Genomic DNA, 20,546 nt, shown 5'->3' with positions numbered 1-20,546 from the left:
AGTAGAACACAATGAAAGTGCATCAATGACTTGTCATTATAAGGACACTGATATAAGTGAATTACAGATCTCTTGGTTCTACGATTATGTCTCTGTATATTTATTGTGTTTATTGTTTATTCTCAGTTTCTGCAGATTTATTTTTTGTAAAAATTCCATGGGGGGGGGTCTAACCCCCAGTACCCCCAGTACGTCTCTGGCTGGACTTCTGCTCTTTTAGAAGAAGTGTCACATACATGAGAAGCAGCGAGTTCTCTCTAGGGTAGTTTAAGGAGCATCCCACTTCAGATTCATACCGACAGCGATCAGTTAGTCTTGACATAAGTGAGGAAAATTATTTGCCGTCGTAAAGGAAGTAGGTACTTCTATACTGAACCCTTGACTTACCATTCCATCGTTGGTCGGCCACAGCTGCTGCAGTAGAGCAATATCGAACTCTTAAATCTTGGGATCGTAGCGGGAATAATTCGGTTACGATCTTAACCAAACGATGGGGTTCAGAAGAGAGCCTAACTACTTGAAATGAGGAGCAAATATGTGCTTACTAACTTTTATTGACTCAATTAACTGCACAAAAAATCATTTATATAAAATCCTTGATCAAGGAAATGTTTAATTATTTAATGTTTCAAACGCAGTCACATTGCATGGCGTTAGTTGTATTGATTACAGTATTGAAGAATTTTCTTCGGAGAAAAATAGAAATATCACAGATTAGTGGACGGCGAAACTGAAAAAGTGAAAAGAAAACCTGAAAATCGGTCACCTATTCATCCAAACGATAACTGAGAATTAATCCACACGATCCGTGGAAAATCTGACCTTCAACAAATAGAGTTTCAAATTTACTCTTAATTAAGGTTATCCACCAGTTGTAATTATTTGATGAATACTAATAAATAAAATCATGAATAAGAATACATAAATAAAATTACTCAAAAACTTAATAAAATTAATAAACATAATGAACCGAAATGGCCGTAGTATGGCGCCAGAGTTCACCAGAATGGATCCCTCAAATTTTCATAGAGCATGATAAACTTTATATCCCAAGGCGTGTACATAATGCTGCGTACTGGTACATCTGCTGCAGGCCTTACCTAACCTCCTGAAAACGACTAAATAGGTAGGAACTGAACCTAGGTTCATCAATAACTCCACTGATTCTAAAATAGCTAACTATGTTCTTAACAAAATCCGTGCATGAGCACCTCATCAACACACAACATTATACATATAATATACGCATAAAGTATTGCTGGAAGACTCCATATTTACAATAATAACAATGATGAAAACAGCGGGAAAACGAAAGCGAGAACTAAGCTACCATTTGTAGATAGTCCGATGGACAATGTACATATATGTAGATAAATACCCTTCACTGTCTCTGCATCAATACGACTTGCCAATTCTCATAATCAGCACTTCTAACATCACATAGATACTGTACCTCGTAATACTGTGTTCACAGACTTTAACAGTTGTTGTAAAGATATATACATTTGAGCAACACACGCTTATCGATCCTGAACATAAGAATGGAAAGTCTGAGATAGCTTTCACCAACATATAATGCCAGGCCGCCACAAGTGCTACAATACATAATGCGTAAACACTCCACAATTTGTCGATCAGCCACTTTCCACGAACATAACAAGGCTACGTTCCCACAAACGTTTGAAGTCCAGTCCCTTGTAGCCGTGTCACTCGAATACCGTATATCCAGCACTACTTCCTTCTCGTACAGTGTGTCAGAACTCCTTCTTGTCCGTACCGAGTCAGTTGTGGTTTTTTCATACAGTGATGTCGCAGTTTTTATAAACATCCGCTTCTCCCTCCCTCTCAGATGATACGTCTGAATTGGTCCTTGCCAGCCAATCATGAGTGATGCTCTCGTCAAGACCATGTCCTGAACTCATACTTAGTCCCAAGAAATAAACAAACGCTGGGGTATATCACATGACTCATAGAACTTTCCTAGTACAATAACATCAACAAACACATCTCATCAGACACTGGGATGCTCACATGAGTCATACGAATTACCAGAGTCCAAGATAGCAATGTTTTCCCAGTCATGCAAAACAAATTACTCATACTACATATATGGTTACCTTCCAGCTTACAAAGATTAATGACAAAATATACAAATGAAATACTAATAATAATAAATAATAATAAATCGAATACTGACAATAATATCTCACACTTCTACATATAGTGCGAGGGTGTGATATATGTACTATCACACAGTCAAATACCCTGTCGGTTATGGAAACACCCGCCGAATGGACCCTTCATCGAACCAAATTGACTATCAGTTGCTTTGGATAGGTTGCGAAATATTATTGGAAAGCATGGTGTTCACTACAAATTAACAGCAGCATTCACAGTTGAAAATAAAGTTCCACCATGTATTGTCATCTCGTGACACCTCGTTTTCCCGCTGTTTTCCCGATGCTGAAACGTGCATCACCCAAACAGCTGTTCAGAAGGAACCAACAACAACACGATCTGAGAGGATCTTACGTTACGTCGTTCTGAAGGAACAAAACTGCGAAATGCAAGAAACACTAATTAATCACGCATTTAGAAGAAAAGCCAAACACTGAAGTTAAATAAAAGTGGTAAATCACTTAAAAAATATTATTATAAAACCAACTTTTAGGTTGTAAATTGTTACGTTACGCTTAGTAAAATTACAAGTCCACATGGTAAAACAAAATTAAAACATAAGGATTATTTCCTTTACAACGACTATTATCACAGATCCATCTACTTATTGTTTGTCCCAACACACTGCCTACAAAGTCATTAATCGACCACAATCAACTACGCATTATAAAATGAAAGAACGACAAACTGAAAATAAAATATATTACCGGCTGACGAATCGAATCCGCATTCGTAACTCAAGTCTCACGCGAATAAGCTGAGTGTCAACATGCACACTAGCAAAGCACTCGGACGTCAGAACGACAAAAACAATTAAGTCCGTAAATAAAATAAAATACTGAAGTTCACTGAACTCAAACACGCATGGCGAACTGCAGTAAATACGATGACGTTAGCTCAGTACCCAATATTGGACAACCCTCACGTTCATGCCACTAGTGGTTCCATAATCTTAGGTAAACACCTTCCAGCTGGTGAGAGCTGTGCGCAATCATGGCCTCAATGTTACTTAGCTAATACTCTTCGCATTGCATACACTACTGCAGACACTACCATCGCTCAAGTCACTTAGCAACAACACCTAATCTAAGACTTGAGTATATGCAGCCGACATCCTAAACCTACCTAATGTCTGCACCCTAACACTAACCTCTATGTACATACACACACCTTCCTAAACCTATCGTTGAGCGTGAACTAGGACGTCTCACACAAATACTCCTAGGATAACATGTGACGTCCTAAATCTATGGTCGAGCGGAAATTGGGTCGTATACGCTTCCTGTAGAATGTCAGGCGAAATCGTAACTTCAAACACACTTAGATATTTTAGCTGTAAACCTTGTCGAAACTAATATCACACAATGAAACAAATATTGCCACAGAATGAACGTAAATCGGGAAATGAAACTAAGTCCCTATCTTGTTAATAAAACGTGAAATTGAAAATAAACAACACGTGGCAAGCAATCCACAACTCAAACACGAATTCGACAGACGCAATGAAGTTTGAAAAAATAAAATGACTTTCAACACACGTCTAACATTACGTGAATGTCGCCCAAACAGTTATCATCACCACCGCAAAATCCACAACGTAACTCTAGAGTGAGGCCCTCAAATCGCCTACCATTTCACTATTCCAAACAAATCGTATCCATTAACTATCCAGTGAAGCGAAATTCAAGGAATCTACACAACCAAAATATCGCTTTAATAACGTCCAATATCTCATCCCACAGCCTCCGTGGCTCAGACTGCAGCGCGTCGGCCTATGACCACTGGATACCGTGGTTCAAATCCCGGTCACTCCATGTGAGATTTGTGCTGGACAAAGCGGAGGCGGGACAGGATTTCTCCGGGTACTCCGGTTTTCCCTGTCATCTTTCATTCCAGCAACACTCTCCACCCTCATTTCATAGCATCTATCATTCATCAATAAATCACTTTGGGAGTGGCGACCCCATCGTACTAACAGCCTATATCTGCTTCATTCATTACATCCCTGACCCGGTCAATGACTGGAAAACAGGTTGTAGGTTTTCATCTCATCCGACAATGTTTCCGACTTAATGATAAATTATCGTCTCGTAATTTATGAAATTTACTGATTAGAAATTTGTCATTACAGTCAAATAACACCAACCGTGTATTCAGAATGCTCTTCTACCCTTGAGGTCGTATAATATAATAGTCATTATGCTGACTTTACGTAAACTAGTCACTTGGATTTAACTACCACGAGCTGCAATCTTCAACAGAAATTGTTTTTCACAGGGGATTTTAACTTGAAATCTTACTGTGCATCACATAATACTCATCTCGAACCAACCTTCACTCGGTCAGCTGTTTCGGATTGTTAGCGGAATATACTACAGCCTGCCACATACAACCTGTCTCAAAATTCTTCGCCATCAACAAATATAGCCTGTCTCAAAAATTCATTCTCATCGCCTCTCACGGCGGCAATACATGAAATACAGGCTTCCTCTGCCTTCAACATCTATACAACTCTTATCTCAACATATCATTTCGGAACGATCCATTCTTTTTTCTGTTTCAAGACTTTTCAAACCGCAATCCTCTCAAGACAAAAAATGTTATAAAATATTTTTTCATTTATTTTTACTACAACGTTCGGACCTCGGGAATACAACAACACGCCGTGATTTCCCATATCACCGACATACACGATGTCACAAAATTAACTTCCCACAAAAAAACATAACTTTATCAGACTTCACTGGATTTCGAGATGAACGCAAATCTTATTGAACATGACTGTTATATACACTTTTAACATAGAAAATTTTATCCTGCGGTAAATATTATTATTATTATTATTATTATTATTATTATTATTATTATTATTATTATTATTATTATTATTATTATTATTATTATTATTATTATTATTATTATTATTATTATTCGATGATGCTTATTGTTTTAAGGGGCCTAACATCGAAGGTCATCGGCCCATTATTATTATTATTATTATTATTATTATTATTATTATTATTTCGACAAAAAATTTCTGATCTCATACGATGTTCGAAATTAAGACATTCATCACGACTACATGATCGTTATCGCCTTCCTAATTTTACCTAATTTGAACAATATCTCAAAGAATATTAACACATTATTTAAACTTCGCAATTTATACTTTCTCGGCGTGATTTTTACAGCCCTGAAGAGTTTCACACGACGACCAGAAATGTAATACATTCGCCTGATCATTATTAAATATCAATTCGACACACGCATTGAAAATTGGTTGGGACAAACAATATTCTAACTACAACATTGATAAAATATATTTACAGACCTGTAATCTTAGCCGTCATCCTGGATTCCTGGCTGCATTTAGCAGCAGGCCTTGTGCCCAGCCTTCCATGGCTACATTTGACATCATCTTCTTATATATATATAACTTAAGCTACACAAAAATTTACACTGGGTGTCGATTAACACCGCAAACACCGCACTTTCTTCGCGTTTAACATGCGACGAGCACTCTTCTCAAATGGCGATTGCCACTGTTTTCGCAAGATTCTGCTTTCGTTCACCCTACCACTGGCCAGGTGTTCCAAACAGATAAGAAAATCAGACCTCGCGGCCAGCCCCCAGAGTTCTCTTCGACAAATATTAGACGTACACAATGAAACACAGAGAAAAACTCAGCTGCGTATTTTAACCAAATCCCTAAACCTTCAAAGTAGTCCATCGGCGGCAGTTCAGGAAAATTTCATTCACCTTCTACTTTAATATTCTATCTGAACCATAGGCACGAATATCTAACAAGTTACTTGGAGAACAAAAGCCCGCACTTTCTTCCAGACGAGTGACGTGAGCTTCGCCGTTCAGACAACCAGACAGAGTGTGTAAAAAAGACGGAGGGAGATTTCTTTTATACCCTATGGGAGGGACGCCACCCTCTCCACGAGGCTTGATTGCACAATCTGCTAATTCCACATCCAATGGACCAATTTTCTTGAAATTTGTTCCATAACTTCGGACAGACTTACGATTCATTACGGTGTTAATTTCATATTTTTCCCAAACTTGCAACGGGCGAAATGAATTATTTCTGCCCTGGCGTTTCGCGGGTTTTTCGTCATCCATTGGCCTTGCCACGTGCCGCTAATTCGGGAGCCGGACGCAAACTTTTCTCTAGGCTTAACTGCATTTATATTTACCCTGGGGGTTCTATCTTCACATACGGTTTGTGAATAATTTAGATCCTTTATTCCTGGATTTACCATGTCGCCAAAATCTATCGTTATGAAGGATTTCTAGAATTTGACAAATTATCCAATACTCGAGGTCCACCGAAGTGTCCCGGCATTTCACGAGCTCGCGGCTTGCTTGTCACGGAGAGCTCTGTTTCCACGAGAGAGCCAGAGTCTTGAAATAAAAACATGGCTACTCTCAAAAAGTAGTTTGTAGCTGAAATAAATATTTGGAATTTAAAAAATGTTTCTCATCGTAGAATTATGGGTTCAATACGTCAGTATTTTGCACACTAACCTGTACACCATACTACTCTATTCATTCAACAGACATAGAAGTAAACCTGAGGAACATTTACCATTTAAAAGTGCAGTAGTCTCAAATCAAGGGCGACTTCTCTAGGGTTTGGAGGTATACACAACCTCCAGTACTTTCTTGAATTCCCGATTCTGTTGCCAGATTATGATTTTACAGTCTTCATTCATGACTGTCTGAAACTGACATCTTGTTTCGTGAAGTCTTCACCGTTTTATGTTCGCGGACAACTTGCGAACCTATAGAAGGTTATTTGTAGTTGATTTCGGCTTGTTCGGAGGTAGGGGAGATTGAGGAGTGCAGAAAAAAAGCAAAAATATCGTGAAAGTTGGTTTCGACTAGGCTTTTCTTCAAAGTGATATGAACTTTTTATTTATGCGGCTTGTGCAATGAACCATCACAGCACACTCATATTGAACAGCAATTACATTTTGTCTTCGGCATTAGGTACTAAGGGTACCGGCCTCGCGGGGTAGGGGTAGCGTACCTGCCTCTTACCCAGAGCTTCGGGTTCGATTCCCGGCCAGATCAGGGGTTATGTCTTGGTTTCTTTTTCTTTTCTTTTTTTCTTTTTTGTTAGGTAATAAGGCATTATCGTTCCGAAACTCATCAGAACTCATGCTACTATTCCCTTCTTTCCTGGTAGCTTAGGAATGTTGCTTTTCAATAAATTGGAGTCAAAAAAAAAGGAAAACGAATTTTATTATTGTGCTGTTTTGTAATATATATATTTGCTTGCTTTACTTCGCACCGACACAGGTAGGTCCTATGGCGCGATGGGATAGGAAAGGGCTAGGAGTGGGAAGGAAGCGGCCATGGCCTTAATTAAGGTACAGCCCGAGCATTTGCCAGGTGTGAAAGTCGGAAAAAACAGGGAACCATCTTCAGGGCTGCCGACAGTGGGGTTCGAACCTATTACCTCCCAAATGCAAGCTCAGAGCTGCGCGACTATAACTGCACGGCCAGCTCGCTTAACGATCTGCTTTATGTTGCACCGACACAGATAGGTCTTATGGCGACGATTTGTTTTAAAGTTAGATATTCAAGCATCACAACATTTTCAAATTACCAGCCGCCAATGCCTGAAGTTTCTTTTGCAGTCCTGTAACCAAGTATACCATGTACTAAAATCCAAATTCTTGATTACAGGTTCTCGTGAGCTGTGGTGTCTCCGTATGGGCGCAATTTGACGATGACATTGGCCCCGCACCACCGAGAATTCAAATTCCTGGAGCCATACCCCTTCCTGCAGGCGGTCGACCACCCCTCAGACGTCAGCGTATTCAGGCTCCGCCAGGAAACAGACCTGTTGCCATTCCAGCGGTGAATGTCGTGAGGAACCGACGACCGGGACCGGCTCGGGCGCTTGCTCCCCTTCCTGCCGAGCCATCATTCAGCAACAATGTGATACCTGCCAGCCCCTCCCCACCACCCCCACCACCGTCACCTTCACCTATAAGTTTCTCCCAATCATTCGCTCCCCCCCTGGACTCGATAGGCAGCACAGCAGCTTCACCTTCTCCACCACCAGTTCAAGAATCCCCAGAGGAAGACGACTACGATGAAGATGACCTCGTTCTCCCACAAGGCAGCCCGACAGCGTCAAGCCCCAGGACGCCCATTGCTCCTACCAGACCTCTCAACCTCCAGCCTGCCGTATTCCGTCCGACAAGACCTGCCTTCAAGCCTACATCACCACCACCACCTGAGATCAACGTGGCGGTCCGACAGCAGAGTAGACCACCCAGCAGGCCAGCAGTCAGTTCAACAGCTCGACCACTCCCTCTCGAGGATGAGCTGGTGTCCCGCAACACACCGCCAAGGGCAGCATACAGGCCAAGCCCTGCACCCCCTTCCCAGGTACGAAAACCTTCAGCCAAATCAGGACTTAAATGCTAGCATTAACTAGCATTAATATAAGGTAGGCACCTAAAGAAATTTTCCACAGGTCCACATAGCGCTCAGTATTATCGATGTAGGCCCTACTGTAGATTTAATTTCCAGGATCAAGTTTCCTTTGCCAGGTTTTTTTTTCAGTCACTGTTTTGGAATTCAACATTTATAAGGCCGGTATTACACTATCAAAGAACTTGGATAACAGCTCTGATCAAATAATCTGATCAATGTTTGACGCCATGCTGTAATCAAAGATATGTTATTACACTACATCAAATATCTTAGACAAACACTTCAGTCGTCTTTCCGAGAAGGCTGTGTAAACAAAAACGGATTCTGAGCAGGCTCCCGTTCTAGTTGCAAGTTAATGTTGGGACTATTGTTAATAAAAGCAAGAAAAGAAAAACAGAAGAAAAGTCTGAAATTTTGAGTGAGGTCACGGGTTGCGAGGAGAAGCTCAATGGGAATTTTGAATACAATCATGAATGAACTGAAAAGTGAGGACCCAGAATCATACTGGAGATACATAAGAATGGATACAGACACACTTCAAAATTTAGTTGGAAGAGTTACTCCGTTAGTGGTAAAGTAAAATACTCATTTGAGAAATGCTGTAAGTATAGAAGAACGGCTGGCAGTAACTCTTCGATTTCTTGCTACTGGAGCACGTCCAAATATATTGATAATATATTACACGTACTCCGGAAATTACGGTTAAGAATGTGAAAAAAATTGGACGTTCTCAGGACCCAATACTTGGGGTGAAAGATGAAAGTAATTGTTGATATTATTTCATGTTTACAATTATAACACTAAGTTCCACTAGGCATATATAGTAAAAACATAATAATATCAGTAATTACCTTATTTTTTTGCCAAGTATTGAGTCCTGAGAACTTTTTTTAACATCTTCAAACATGACCCTTAAGTTCAATTGCCACATCCTCGTACTCCTTCAATCGCAATTCTTTGTTTTAAAATGTGTGAACTTCGCGTTATACAGCAAGTCGTTTTCTTCATACAATGCAATAAGCAATTTCACTGCAGTGACGCGCCAATTTAATTTTTTGTCATTTTTATCTGGTTATGTTTGACCTTTATCACGAAATCTTTGAGCAAATATAACAACATGAAGAAAACTCGTTCAAGATTGATCCAAGATAATTTTCATCCAAGTTCTTTTATCAAATACACTGACTGACAGAGCAAATGCGACACCAAGGAGGAGTGGTCAGAACTTTATGCCAATTGCAGGGTAGACTGACGTCACTGAGGTATGCTCATGATGTGAAATGCGCCGCTGTGCTGCGCACGTAGCGAACGATAAATGGGACACGGCGTTGGCGAATGGCCCACTTCGTACCGTGATTTCTCAGCCGACAGTCATTGTAGAACGTGTTGTCGTGTGCCACAGGACACGTGTATAGCTAAGAATGCCAGGCCGCCGTCAACGGAGGCATTTCCAGCAGACAGACGACTTTACGAGGGGTATGGTGATCGGGTGATCGCCTGTGGCGAAGATGGTTGGCGCAGGGACATGTGGCACGTGCGAGGGGTCCAGGCCCAGCCCGAGTGACGTCAGCACGCGAGGATCGGCACATCCGCCGCCAAGCGGTGGCAGCCCCGCACGCCACGTCAACCGCCATTCTTCAGCATGTGCAAGACACCCTGGCTGTTCCAATATCGACCAGAACAATTTCCCGTCGATTGGTTGAAGGAGGCCTGCACTCCCGGCGTCCGCTCAGAAGACTACCATTGACTCCACAGCATAGACGTGCACGCCTGGCATGGTGCCGGGCTAGAGCGACTTGGATGAGGGAATGGCGGAACGTCGTGTTCTCCGATGAGTCACGCTTCTGTTCTGTCAGTGATAGTCACCGCAGACGAGTGTGGCGTCGGCGTGGAGAAAGGTCAAATCCGGCAGTAACTGTGGAGCTCCCTACCGCTAGACAACGCGGCATCATGGTTTGGGGCGCTATTGCGTATGATTCCACGTCACCTCTAGTGCGTATTCAAGGCACGTTAAATGCCCACCGCTACGTGCAGCATGTGCTGCGGCCGGTGGCACTCCCGTACCTTCAGGGGCTGCCCAATGCTCTGTTTCAGCAGGATAATGCCCGCCCACACACTGCTCGCATCTCCCAACAGGCTCTACGAGGTGTACAGATGCTTCCGTGGCCAGCGTGCTCTCCGGATCTCTCACCAATCGAACACGTGTGGGATCTCATTGGACGCCGTTTGCAAACTCTGCCCCAGCCTCGTACGGACGACCAACTGTGGCAAATGGTTGACAGAGAATGGAGAACCATCCCTCAGGACACCATCCGCACTCTTATTCACTCTGTACCTCGACGTGTTTCTGCGTGCATCGCCGCTCGCGGTGGTCCTACATCCTACTGAGTCGATGCCGTGCGCATTGTGTAACCTGCATATCGGTTTGAAATAAACATCAATTATTCGTCCGTGCCGTCTCTGTTTTTTCCCCAACTTTCATCCCTTTCGAACCACTCCTTCTTGGTGTTGCATTTGCTCTGTCAGTCAGTGTATAAAATTTCTTTGATCCAAGTTATTTGAATCCAAGTTCCTTGACAGTGTAATAGCGGCCTAAGGGTCATCCATTTATGTTTAACACAACAAAATCGTACGCGTAAAAAGTGACAGTGGTCATTACATGATCATAGTGCTAAAGCCTCTTACACAGTCGGTCAAAGAGTCAGAGAAAGTTCAATAGTGGTGGTGGTGACGATGCATGTTGGCAACCATCTCTCTTGTTCTCTTAACACGAGTCAGAGGATTTCCGAGCCTTCGAAGAATCTGGGAAAGGTCACGAAGGGCGTAAAATCGATACTCGATATGCCTCGCAAACCCAATACCCTCGGTGTCAGAAGAGGACAAGAGTTGACCATGGAAGGTCAGATAGGAAAGCTGAAGTCAAGAAAAGAGGCATCAAAAAATTGAAGCCATCCCACACTCAGCTACCTATGCTAGTTTACTCCTTTTAATCACCTCTTATGACAGGCAAGGAATACTATGGGTGGGTTCTACTGCCCCCATCCACAGGGCGTGCTGAGTTCAGGTACAAACTCTCCATCACACTAGCCTGAGATGAATTTACTGCCTCAGAAATATACAATTGTAATATTGAAAACATTTCTCAGCAGACAAAGTAGGGCTCCCAGTACTACGAAAAACGTAAAATTAACCAGTGTCCTCAATGGTGCAGAAATTTGAAGGGCTAAGGGCCCAAAAAGGTTTCAAATTATGAGTTTTGGTTAGCTCAATCAAACTAAAAGAAGAAATTTTGAAAATAACTTCCGGCCTAAATGTAGTTCCGGAAAAACAGCCTAAAATCGATCGTTTCTTTATTCGCTTTTTTTATTCAAATCCCAGCCAAATTATCTTATTTACATAATTATTTCTGTAATCTGTTCCTTGATCGAATACCCTGAGGCGTTTTCTTATAAAAATCTCCACACCGAATGTAGTTATTAGGGCTTAAGTGAAACTCTGCATTGACTCACGTTAGCGCTCGTAGTGGTAGAAAAACACAAACTGCTAATCTAATCGACCGTATAACGATGATTAAGGGCCGTTTTCCCCAAATGAGTTTAAGCTAGGTTTATTTTAATCTGGTTTAAGTCTGAGTTTAAACTGACATTCATTTTCCCCATATTGGTTTAAACTTTGTATCAAGTTTAAACCTGGCTCAGAGTTAAACCTTCTATATTGTTGGTTTAAACTGCTGTTTATATTCAACCTTCTTGACATTTTATTAACGTATCTGTGATTTTCCTAATAGAAGGGTTAGTTTTGACTACCAGTACTGCAGCACTTTAATGAAAAACGTACTAAAATTATAACCTAGTATTAGCATTAGAAAAATGGGATAATTTATTGAAGGCTTTGGTTAAATAGGAAATAATTTTGATGTGCAAGAGAGGTTAAGAAGCCGCGTTCCAACAAAAGTGTACAATCTTGGAAAATCGGATGTAACGGAGTTCTTTGATGGATTTATAATTCATAAGCGAACAGCAAGGATTGTCTAGTATCGAAGAAGGATTCATTTAAAACGTCAACTGCACGAAATAATGCTATTTCGCTAGAAGCAATGATTCTGGTTGCTTTAAGATATGATGCAGCAGGCATTTTTTTCATTAACAACGGGGACCACAGACCATAATTGCAGTCTCCTTATAATATTATATACTGTAAAATACTGTTGGTGGTATGAATACTGTAATGTGAAGCAGAAATTATTCCTACATAAGTCGTGTAATATGTATACTCTTCATGCGGTACCTGGTGGCTGTGGTCGCTAAAGCGTGAAGTCAGCATCGTCGATCCGTGACAAGACGGTTCGAATCTAATTTGTCTAAAATATTTTTACCATCAGAATGTTGACCGGCACGGTAGGAGAGGCGGTGGTATACAATTTCTAATCGCTAGATTGTATATTTATAGGATCAGAAAAACAATAAAGTATTTTATGCTTGCTAGTAAACTTGTAATAGAATAGATTATAGTTAAGAATGTTTCATCGTATCTATTGCCAGCATACCAGCAATAGAAATATTAATGCTATAGGGAGAAGAGTATTATGCATACAGTACGACATATCGCGAACTTGGTTATGTTATAAAGGAATATGGAATCAAGTAATACATCTCAAAATAATACATCCTCAGTGGTCTGTCTGCTGGATCCAAGGTTTGTGAGACTGATGCCGGCCGAGAGCGATGGATTTTGATAGGAGATAGATCCCGAGCATGCTTGGAATTTGTTTACTTGAAATTCACATAAATGTTGATTTTCTGAGGAAAGGAATACCGTAGGTCTATTGCTGAAAGTGCGTTCCAATAAATTGTAGACAGCTAGAGGTGGAATTATATGACACAACACTTCGCACAAATGTAAACAATTTATTTATCAGTAAAGCTAATATCCCGCCGAATTTGTTCTTTATTCACTACGTACGATAGCATTAATTCGCCACAAACAGCTGATATTATTACAAAAATGTCGGTCATGAATTACTTGGCTCTGATTGGCCAATTCCAATCGACCATGCCTTCGACTATTCCTTCAGTGCAGCCAACGTTAGCGCCAACGACAGCTCGCCCGTTTAAACTAAACGAGTGTCAGAAATTGGTGGAGAAAATGGACTCAACTTTAAACTAGGTACTAAAGTTAAACGGGTTTAATTTATACCAGGTTTAACTCGATTTGGAGAAAATGGCCCTAAGAAAAGGATTGTAATTTTTTAGGAATAAATAAAGAATATATTCTCATAGTTCATTATATTTTATTTACCTGAAATTCGTAGCTCATATCCCTAGGATGTTTTCACCATTGAGTTGCTTGACTGAAGGGTTACAACTGTGGATAGTTTTTTTAGGAAATCAACATCATCCTAGATTTAAAACGTAGGCCAGAATAATTCCACATGCCGGATGTTTGATATTGAGCTTGATATATATTTCTGCAATATCGTTATTGAGATCATCTACATAACAAATGATGTGGATAATTATTAAGCTGAGAATATTTCCTAAGATGTGTAAACATTCCTGTGACAAATAAACTTGCAGAGTAAAGATTTAAAAAATCCAGTTTACGTCAAATTATGATGAGTAAAAGCCATTTATTAGTCTCTATAAATGCCTCTTTGTGGACAATGCCTAAATTAAGCGCCTAAAACGTTTTAAAACGAATGTTTGCTTCGATATACTCATATCTAATTGGGCGGCAGAGAGTGAGGCTGAGAAGAAATTATCCCAATTTAGAAAACCCTGACCAAAACGAGGCATAAATTTACACCAGAAAACTTCGAAAAATGCACGATAGTCAACACTCATGTAATTGGGGAGTAAGTTGCTTCAGTACACTTTCATTCGGTCTTCAAAGAACAGAGATCAACACCAAAATGACTCTTCCAAATATTTGACGTAATTCAGGAGATCATTTACATTTCAAATAGTTAAGTAGTTAACACAAAGTCCAGCCCCTTGGGTGAATGTTCAGCTTCGATATATTCGGCCCAGAGTGCTCTGGGTTTGATTCCCAGCCGATCCAAGGATTTAACAGCATCTGGTTCATTCTTTGAGCTGGCCCCACGATGTAGGGGTAGCGTGTCTTCCTTTCACCCGGAGGACCCGGGTTCGATTTCCGGCCAGGTCAGGGATTTATACCTGGATCTGAGGGCTGCTTCGAGATCTACTCAGCCTACGTGATTACAAATTTTGAGAAGCCATCTGACGGTGAGATGGCGGCCGCGGTCTAGAAAGCCAGGAATAACAGCCGAGAGGATTCGTCGTGCTGACTACACGACTTCGGACTGAGCAGCGGTCGCTTGCTAAGCCATGGCCCTTCGGGGTTGTTCCCCAATGGGTTTGCTTTGATTTATTCTTTTGACTCGGGTACTAAGTGTTAGTGTTCGTCCAAACAAAATCCTTCATACACACACCACACTCACCCCTGTGGATAGGGGTGCATCCCCTCCCTGTCATAAGAGGCTACTAATAGTGGGCCATAAGGTTCTCAGGCGTGGATTGGTGACTATCGGGCCCCTAGCAAAGCCTGCCGTTGATCCAGTCAATCACTAATGATCTGCATTTAGGGCAGTCGCAGTCACCCAGTTGGCAGATTCCCTATATGTTGTTTTCCTAGACTTTTCTTAAATGATTGCAAAGAAATTGGAAATTTATTGTGCATCTCCCTTGGTAAGTTATTCCAATCCCTAATTCCTAAACGAATATATGCCCCAATTTGTCCTCTTGAATTCCAACTTTATCTTCATTATGTGATCTTTCCTACTTTTAAAGACACCACTCAAACTTATTCGTCTACTGATGTCATTTAACGCCATCTCTCCACTGACAGCTCGGAACATACCACTTAGTCGAACAGCTCGTCTCCTTTCTCCCAAGTCTTCCCAGCCCAAACTTTGCAACATTTTTGTAACTCTACTCTTTTGTCGGAAATCACCCTGAACAAATCGAGCTGCTTTTCTTTGTATTTTTTCCAGTTTTTCAATCAAGTCATCGTGGTGAGGATCCCATACATTGGAACCATACTCTAGTTGGGGTCTTACCAAAGACTGAAATGCTCTCTCCTTTACATACTTACTATAACCCCTAAATACCCTCATAACCATGTCCAGAGATTTGTACCCTCTATTTACAATCATATTTATGTGATTACCCCAATGAAGATCTTCCCTAATATTAACACCTGGGTACTTACAATAATCTCCATAAGGAACTTTCACTCCAGCAATGCAGTAATTAAAACTGAGAGGACTTTTCCTATTTGTGAAACTCACAACCCGACTTTTAACTCCGTTTATAACTTGCTTATGTCAGTCTCCTCACTTTCATCTGTGCTCCCTGGCCTACCATGATCGACTTTTGTTCTCTTACGACTCGGTGGTATTTCACGCCCTCCGTTTCTATGAGCGATACCTTCATTTTCCGAAGTGTTTGACCTCATCCATTTCATCTCTATTTAGTGTTAAGTCAGGACGATTACCCACTTGTACTTCCTCTTAAAACAATAATTACCAACACACACCACCAATCACCATAGACACATGAAACAGTGAATACATCCCTCCACATAGGGTTGGAGTCAGGAAGGAGCATCTACCGTAAAACGACCGAATCTACACGTGCATCACAGTCCACACCCGTGACCTCACCAAGAAAAACAAGTACCGTAATAGTTAATATAAATTTATTCATATTTTGGTAGTGCCTACTTTAATCCCTATTTTTGCTGCCTAAACTTAATGGTTATACAATATTTTCGTTCACTTTCTTCACAGAAAGTACCAAACACATTTTTCAGTTCTTGTAGTAAAGGAAATAAACGTTGTTGTTCTTGTTATTAGATATGCCCAAAGACTTTTCTTATATACGTTTTAGGAATTCCTATTGTTAATTTTCACTAGACCACCACGAGCAGTCTTGGAGAAGTGCCACAGTGGAAATAAGATGGGCAATAAGTGCAGTTTATTCGTATGTTCCATGCAAAAGTTCAGCTGATTTCGAAGAATCAAGAGGAAGGAAGACTTGATTACAGTAAGTTCAAGTCGTAGAAGCAGGAATCTCTCCACTGACAGCTCGGAAAATACCACTTAGTCGAGCAGCTCGTCTTTCTCCCAAGGAACGGATTCAGGATTATTTTCTGGGGAGACGGTTCAAATTTTCATGTCAGCTATTCAAGTCAAAGTGTAGCATACGTACCGCGTATTATAAACCTAAACTCAGTAAAGTCTCAAAGGAAGAAGATCTTTTAATGAAACAAATTTAATTAAATTAATATTTACTCTCATGTTGACTTGCTCAGTTACACGAAATACAAAAGAAAGATTAATAAACTGCAACACCATGATATACGCTCCTTATGGGCTTTCAAATGTAATTTAAGTTCACTATACTCTTAAAGTTTTTAGCATCTCTTCTGCCATAAAAGGGATATTCCTGTTAACGTTTATCAATACCAAGTCATTCAGTCGGTTTACTGTCTTTGTACTACGAAGGTAGGTTTTTATGCGTCGCGGTACAGCGAATGATCTTTTTGCTGCGTTAATTGCGCTCGGCAGAATTGATAGGCTATGAGTTAAAGAAGGACTTTGATGTTTGCAACATGACGTGAGATCTTATGAACTTCTGCTGTATAGGCTGGTTTGGGGTCGTTATATCTCTCCCTCTCTCTTTTTTTTTTTTTTTTTTTTTTTTTCCCTCCATAACCGATTCCTGAGCTGCAAAACAGAGTAAGTGATTTTTGTACATTCCAGCAATCTTTAACATTTCCTCAATGGCATAAGCTGGGAATTCTGAAGACTGCACAACTTGGATTAAAGAAAATACAGTCACTGCTATCATTACGAATGCTACACAATTTCTCCAACGGGTTACACACAGATTCTTTAGTTTGTGAAACTTTTCTGCTGGAATAGCAGTATGTGGCATCGTTGAGTGTATTATCTAAAGAAGTTTGCTACTGGACGTATGATACACAGCATTCCGCATGCTGTTCATAGTACAGGTTTTGCTTAGTGCAAAAAAAAATGAAATGGTGTAGGCTTTTGGTGCCGGGAGTGTCCGAGGACAAGTTCGGCTCACCAGATGCAGGTCTTTTGATTTGTCGTGATCAGGATTAAATGATGAAGACAACACACACACACCCAGCCCCCGTGTCAGTGAAATTAACCAACGATGGTTAAAATTTCCGACCCTGCCGGGAATCGAGCCCGGGACCCTTGTGACCAAAGGTCAGCACGCTAACCATTTAGCGATGGAGTCGGGCTGCTTAGTACAAGATTGATTCTATGACTATCGTAATGACTGTAAATAGTTAGTGGCTGTCGCTTTGATATAAGTGCTTGAACGCCTTTAAATTTGCCACTCATACTGGCTCCGGCATATGCTTGCCCTCTACAATAGGCTATGTGAATATTATTTCTTTTAATTTGCTGCACTATTGTGCTTGCTAAGTTTTCGCCAGTCTTACCAATATAACTGCCATTGTTTGAGGCTGTCTACAGTCTGCATGCTGTATGAATGTTCCATCATCTGTATCCATTTGGAATTTCAATAAAGCACAAAGGCTTCCCTCTGAAGCACATTCCAATAATTCACTCTCCATGCCCTGACTGGCTTCTCTGAACGTCTCTATACCCCCGCTGGCGTATGTTATAAGCTCCACATAACTTTATAGTTTTAACAATTGGAAATAGCTTCCTTTTTTTTTATTTGCGTCCACTCCTTGTAACCTAATCCATTCTTGTTAAGACGTCCGTTAACTTCCCTTCAATCACATGCATACATTTCTGCCAGGCATCCATATTCCTCTTATGATACTCCTGTTTTTTGTGACTGTTTATAATTTTGGTTGCTTTCTGGTACTTTTTCGTTGCTTCATTCACAAGTCTTCCTAATTTTATGCCGTTATTGCCCCTCTTTTGACCCAGCGTATCAAAGAGAATGGAGGCCTTGTACAGTATACCACTTCATTTTTTACTTTTCTTTCATCCAGTTTTCTTTCCTTTGGCAATTTGCAGAAGCACAATTCGGTAGGAAGTGAAATTTATCCAATGACCTCTCTTCACCCGTCAGATTTCGATTTGCACCCACCAAATTACCAATATAATATTGCTCCAGAGTAGTATCAGTAGCATCTAAGCCACTTACAGCATTTAGAGATGAAATAGAGGCGACTGAATCCACTATCAACATGAACTTTAATATCACTTAGGTTTCTTTTTTACAAAAGAAAAAAACAGCAACGTACTTTGTCGTTTAGATCCACTGCTAGAACATAAGATGCGTTTCTTGTGGGTTTTCAGATACCTACATGCAGTCAGTCTATTACAGACTAACGCAGTAGGTGGGTGAGGGGTTCAAAGAAGAAGCAACATTACAATGTAGGCTTATCCTACAAACGATGCAATGTAGTAGATGCAATAATTAACAGATTTAATATACACCTTCCAGGAAGTTCTAGAAAATTACTGAGCAGTTCAGCGTAGCTTTCATGCTATACATAGCAATTATATTCCACCTAGTTCACGACTGCGGCGTCAAATGGCCGCACCTATCAATCAATCAATCAATCAATCAATCAATCAATCAATCAATCAATCAATCAATCAATCACCACTGAACTGCATTCAGAGCAGTCGCTCAGGTGGCAGATTCCGTATCAGTTGATTGCCTAGTATTTTCCTAAATAGTTTCAAAGAAGTTGGAAATGTATCGAACATCTGCCTTGGTAAATTATTGCAAACCGTAACTTCTGTTCTGTCGTGTATGCTCTTGACCGGGCTTGTTTCTTTCCTCTGGCCTGAACGGCAGTGTTCTTCTATTATTACTGTCTACTATTGCCGTACTGATCGGCAATGTTCTCGCTCGAGATTGGCGGCACAAATATCGAGAATCTCGCTAAAATCTCGAGACAAGTTCTGCTGTGCTGCGATCTGTGTGACGTCCCATTAACTACGAGCGTAAGCTTGATAGTATATCATCACAGGTTATTGCGTCAAATAACGTTCTCGTTTGGAAACATATGTGCGGATAAATTTTGTCAAAAGGCTCGAAATATATTGCATGTTCAACTATGAGCCCCTTAATACCATTAACGAAAGTGAAAACTGAATGTCAGTATCTTAAACAGTTCACGAGTTACTTGAGACGGACATCTTAGCTCAATAAACTGTATAATTTGTTAATAATTGTAGATAGGATGTACACCTACCTGGATACCTCGCAGCTGTTGTCAACAGGCTGGCTTCTTGTGATGCAGGCCGGGCCGGAGGTGTTCTCTGTGACGATTTCCTTTCAGTGATGAAAATGAAAATGAAAACCTGCAACCTGTTTTCCAGTCATTGACCGGGTCAGGGATGGAATGAATGAAGCAGATATAGGCTATTAGTACGATGGGGTCGCCACTCCCAAAGTGATATATTTAATGACTGATATATGCTATGAAATGAGAATGGATAGTGTTGCTGGAATGAAAGATGACAGGGAAAACCGGAGTACCCGGAGAAAAACCTGTCCCGCCTCCGCTTTGTCCAGCACAAATCTCACATGGAGCGACCGGGATTTGAACCACGGTATCCAGCGGTGAGAGGCCGACGCGCTGCCATCTGAGCCACGGAGGCTCCCTTTCAGTGATATGTATGTTTAAGTACCGGATCATACCGGAAGTATTTCTGCTGATGTATTTTACATCACAGCGGACTGTGCTATGTGGCATCTATTCAAAATAATCGCACGTTCACGGCTTTGTTGCGTTTTGGACATCGTCTTAAAGTTGACACAATTACACATTGCACCTCATATACCGAAGTACCTAATTGTGATGCAAATACTCTGAAACATTGTAACGAATTATTTCCTTCGTCACCATATTGTCAG

General features: G+C 40.8%; 1 protein-coding gene across 1 annotated transcript in view; it reads left to right on the top strand.

Annotated features, from left to right (window-relative positions):
• LOC136867036 (uncharacterized) overlaps positions 1–20,546 on the top strand; it is a 98,314-nt gene that overhangs the window by 63,513 nt on the left and 14,255 nt on the right. Inside the window, exon 2 of the mRNA XM_067144133.2 lies at positions 7,879–8,589. Within this exon, the coding sequence (XP_067000234.2) occupies positions 7,879–8,589 (711 nt within the window). The remainder of the gene's footprint in view (positions 1–7,878; positions 8,590–20,546) is intronic.

This window comes from Anabrus simplex, chromosome 3 (assembly GCF_040414725.1).
Source record: "Anabrus simplex isolate iqAnaSimp1 chromosome 3, ASM4041472v1, whole genome shotgun sequence".
Classification (NCBI taxonomy): domain Eukaryota; kingdom Metazoa; phylum Arthropoda; class Insecta; order Orthoptera; family Tettigoniidae; genus Anabrus; species Anabrus simplex.
This window is presented reverse-complemented; position numbering and strand designations above follow the sequence as displayed.